We start from the raw sequence: 4,700 nt of genomic DNA, 5'->3' as shown, positions 1-4,700 counted from the left end.
AGAGCTGGAGCCCCCTGGTTTTAGTACAGCTCTGCCCACCTCTGCACAGCCCCCCATCCCTGCTTTAGGCCATGGCATTATCTATAATTCATACTGCTGCTGTGAATGATTTAACGCACAGTTCATAAGGCACATCTATTACTACGTACGCACACTCTCACGCTTGTTACGCGTAGCAATGTAGATGTCACAGCCATCCGTTCCAACCGCCCCATAGGAAAGGCACAGAAATACGTGCTGCTACAGAGAGCTGATCTTTAGATCAACCCAAGCTCATCTTTGATCTTCCTTCTCCATTCAGGGCCTGGACCTGGGGATGCCCACGGTCAGGGGACGGGGCTGTGAGCACTGATGGAGCTGTGGGTGTCCCTGAGCACTGCAGGCAGTGGGAACAGATGGCCTTTGGGTGTCCCTTCCGACTCCAACCATTCTACAATCATGCAATAATAACATCTTTTCCCTTTTCTTCATTTCTCTTGCAATGAAAGGCTGGTGGTCCCCACACCTCAACTAAACTATTGGGGCACCGAATAACCACGAAGCAATTGGTTACAACAGATGGGATGAGCGCTATCTGCGCTACGCCAGATGACTGACTATGGGAGAGAGACAAGAGAGCTGAACACACACACACACACACACACACACACACACACACACACACACACACACACACACACACACAATAATAGCAGTAATGAAAAAAGCAAGCTGTATTTTATTCACAACACGGATATCCCAGGACTGACACTTCCTATCGTTCTGAATAGCAGGGAAAAAAAAAGTCAGGCAGGCAGCATGGAGTGAGCGGGGCTGTGAGCGGGGCTGCGTGCGGGTCTCCGTGTCATCCCACAGCCCAGTCTTGTCCTCATTAGTCAACCAGTTTGGAAGCCTTTTGCCATCTCGTTCTGTTTCTCTCCCTGCTGTCTAGGATCAAGTTGGGCCAAAGGTGCTGGAAAAATCAGAGGTAATAAGACAGGCATCACACAGCGGTACACGGAAGCGAGATGTCCTTGTGCAGCGTGAGGCGTGGGCAGCAGGTTTGCTCAATGGGCTGCAGGAACAGAATTGTTCCATATCACCCCGGGAGGGATCTGCTCTCAGTGTGATTGCCCCTATGGAGCACCCGGCCCTGTGGGATAACTTGCCCTTGGCTTTTAAGTAACGGCATCAATCCATTCCAAAGCAGCACAGATTTCCTGCGCCCTGACATTTATTTTCCTTTATAAGGAAATCCCCAATCGCAAACTGTCAGTAGACCAAAGGTGCAGCTTCACCATCACGTCCTCAAGCACACTCATCTCTAACCTCTCCCTGTTTCTGTTTCACCGTTAAAATCCCAGCAGAGCTCGCTTATTCACAGCTCTGCAGAGGGACGGCTTCCAACTGATGTCATGAACTCACCCAGCCAAGTCCCAGAGCAGGAAAAAAAAGAACCCAAGGATGACAACACCTCCTCGTTACACCGTAATTAAACTGCTGTCGGACGGCCCGGTGTGCAGAGAGGCAAAGAAGCACAAGTGAAAGCGTGAAGAAGTACCATGCAGTCTCTCCTGTGTTAGATCTGTTCATGAAAAGCATCCGAGCTGGGCTTGGCACTCATTTACTAATTGCACCAAGGGCTCCGGGAGAGCCATGACACAGCAAAGCCCCACCTCACACAGCAGCTCCACTGGCACCCGTCAGAATAATCCATCCCCGATACAACCCCAGCTCTGCAGGACTCAGCTGTGCCCCGCAGCCCCTGACCCCACTGACCCCTTTCTGCCCACTTAGCAGAGCTGTGCCCCACTCCCCCTGCTGCCCCGCTCACCTTTCCGTGCGCTGCTAACCGCTGCCTTCCCCTCCGCTTTCGCCTTCTCGAAGGTTTTCTTGGCATCGGCGACTTTCAGCACTTTCTCCTCCTCCTCTTCCTCCTCCTCCTCGCTCTTCCTCCCCTGCTCCTTCAGGCCCCCTCCTGTTGGCTCCTTCCCCCCCGGCCGGGTCGCAGGGCTGCAGGGCTCCAGCAGCGCCTCGCTCAGTGCTACGGTCTTGCTCATGCTCAGCGCCAGGCTCTCCTTACTGTGTGACCTGACCGGTGGGGCCGGAGGTGATTTTTTCTGGCTGTATGACTCCAGCATCTCCATATCCATGTCTGCTCCAAGCCATTCCCTGCTCTCTGCCACCTGGGTGCTGTTCTGCCTCGTGAGCTTCCCAGCATCTCTCGCTGCACGGCTCTTTGCGAGCTGCCCATCCTCTCCGTTCTGGCACGGCGCAAAGCCCAACACCTGCATGAATCCATCTCGGGGGCTGTGGGACAGCGGTGCCCCCGCCTCCTGCCTGCTCTGCAGGATGTAATCCATCAGCTCGAAGCTGTCTGATCTGGCTGGGACGCGGGGTTTGCCACCTTCCGTGGGGCAGCCCGGCGCTTTGCTCCCCACCCGCAGCTCCACGCTGCCCTCTGAGTACGAGCGGATCAGCGGGGCTCCCCGCAGCACATCAATCCGATGGAGCCTGGGGCTCGCCGTCACCCCATTCCCTGGGCAGCCCTCCTGCTGTCCGAGCCCCTGGTTCTCAGGCTCCCAGTCCTCCTCGGGGCTTTCTTCTGCCTCCTTCAGCAGCCGCCGATACTCGCTCTCTTCCAGCCTGTAAACCACCGGCCTCACCGTGCGCCCGCTGCCAGCCCGCCGCTGCCCCACCTGCATCTCATACACCTTCGGAGGGCTTTCTCCTTCCATCCCCGCGGAGCTCATGGTGGGGCCGTGTGCCCGGATCGTGGCACCCAGGCCCTGCTGACGAGGCTGCGGGCTGCACTCCTGGCGTGCTACTGCAGAACCTCCCCGGGACGTGGCGCAGTCTGTGCCTCGTGCCTGGCTTGTGTCATCCCGTAAATATCCACAGGACTGCCAGGTGGAAGCTGCCATGCCCAGCGCCTCGCTTCCACCACAGCTCACTGCCTTCTCCTTGCTCAGTGCTGGCGTTGCGGGGGCTTCTCAGCCTCGTGGCCGAGGGCTGCCCGCTGGCATGGCACGGCTCCTAGCGCAGGGCCTGGGGTCACTCTGTGTGCGGTGCCCATCACCGCACCACGTGCTGCCCCATGGCGCTTTATGAGCAGCACTCCCTCCGCATCCTCCTTCAGGCTCTGTCCTCTTTTCCCCAGCAGTCACAGCTCCTCGCTCCCCTCTGCTCTCAGTGATTTGGGGTCAGGCCCACCGCTGGGGCAGGGTCACCCTTCAGCAGGAGCTCCAGGCTCAACCCGCAGCTGCCGCCCGCCTGCTGCTCGCTGGGACGCAGCACTGCTGGCGCAGGGCCCCCAGGAGGGCCGGGCCGGCTGCAGTGAGCGCAGGGATGGATCAGGGCTAAGGGAGTTTCTATGGCATCATGAACAGCGGAGCCCAACGGCAGCCACGCTCAGAAACAAGATTCCTATAGGAGATTCCAAGGCATAACTTAGCAAAAATCCCTACGGATGTACCGGGTGCTTCTCTAAACACTGCTGTGAGCTCAAAGTTCTCCCCTTTGGATGTGGTCACCGTTGCCAAGCGGGCTCTGGGAGCTCAGCCACGGGGGGGAGCGGGTGCCTGGCACCGGGCTCCATCCCAGCGCTTCCCCAGTGCTTTGCCTTTTATGGTGCAGTGCTGCCCTGGGGCGGGATCCCTGTATGAGATGCAGAAAAACTCCCAAATTGGCCCAAAGGGCACCGAGCTGGTGCTGCTCCCCCACTCCTCACAGCCCTTCACAGGGACATGGCAGAGCATGGTTCCCCCCCATACCAAAACCAAACTCATTACTTTCTCTCTCCTACAGATAAGAGACTTCAGCCTGAGCTTTGGGCTCAGCTCCAGCCCATGGGAGATGCCCAATGGAGGCACAACGCTGCTCCCCAGCTCTGCCTGCAGGACAGTGAGGGGCACAAGGGGCTAAAAGGAGAATCAGTCCCTGTGTAAAGGATGCGTTGGGGCAGAACACGCTGAGAAGTCTGAGAGCTGCCAGGTCCTCACGTCACTGCAGATGTGGCTTTGCCATAGCAACACCCCAACAGGATGCAGCACCGACCACAGCGAGCGCGGCTCTGTCAGAAGTGACTCTCGATCCGAAGAGGAACAAACTCACCTCCACTCCCAGTGCACAACTTTGTGCGTGCAAAGCGCTGCCGTGGAGATGCCACCAGCTTCCTTCCCTGCCGGTGAGCTCCGCACGCACACATCAGCACCTCACCAGCCTGCAGCAAACGCGATGCAGAACAACCCTCTCCCCAAAGCACCCATTTCTGGTGGGGGTTAAAGACTCATTGAGGCACTCAGCACAGTGTGCCAAAGCCAGAGAGCACCTCCAGCCCTGCGCTTTGCTTCCCTGCCAAGGTAAACACTGACATCTTCCTCCTGATGCAGCTCCCAGAGCGAGAACAGCAGCGGGCAGCACCCAGCTCCTCGCAGGCGCGCGGCACCGCTCTCTGTTTGCCTTTAAAGGCAAAAACGTGGTGGGTGCTGGGGAAGAAGCTGCTTGTGTGGAGCAGGGAGGAGGTTTTCCTCTTGGAGGGGACCCCGGGGCAGCTCCTCACAGCCAGGGAGCTGCATCAGGAGGAAGATGTCACTGTTTACCTGTGTGCCGCTAACCCTGCATCCTCGCAGCACCATAAGGATACAGCCCAGCCCGTCCTTTCTGCACCTCCAAAAACGCTGCAAAGCCTGTATGTAAAAAAAAAAAAGGGGGAAGAAAGG

The 4,700-nt window shown here is 57.7% G+C and overlaps 1 protein-coding gene across 1 annotated transcript; it reads right to left on the bottom strand.

The window, feature by feature from the left end:
• Positions 1-832: 832 nt before the first annotated feature.
• Positions 833-3,030, bottom strand: LOC140259433 (uncharacterized). The gene is made up of 2 exons (XM_072350727.1): positions 1,814-3,030; positions 833-952 (listed from the first exon to the last, which is right to left on the bottom strand). Exons 1-2 carry the CDS (start codon positions 2,901-2,903, stop codon positions 876-878), a joined length of 1,167 nt encoding a protein of 388 aa, XP_072206828.1. The 5' UTR covers positions 2,904-3,030; the 3' UTR covers positions 833-875.
• Between the last annotated feature and the right edge of the window lie 1,670 nt (positions 3,031-4,700).

This window comes from Excalfactoria chinensis, chromosome 16, assembly GCF_039878825.1.
Source record: "Excalfactoria chinensis isolate bCotChi1 chromosome 16, bCotChi1.hap2, whole genome shotgun sequence".
Taxonomy (NCBI): Eukaryota; Metazoa; Chordata; class Aves; order Galliformes; family Phasianidae; genus Excalfactoria; species Excalfactoria chinensis.
Note: the sequence above shows the minus strand (reverse complement) of the source record. Positions and strands in the feature narration are given on the sequence as shown.

Bases quoted from the DNA above. Each gene is read 5' to 3' on its own strand.
- LOC140259433 (XM_072350727.1), bottom strand. From the start codon at position 2,903: ATGGCAGCTTCCACCTGGCAGTCCTGTGGATATTTACGGGATGACACA. The intron at 953-1,813 runs GTGAGCGGGGCA...TGATTTTTCCAG, and splicing joins GGTTAGCAGCGCACGGAAAG to CACCTTTGGCCCAACTTGAT.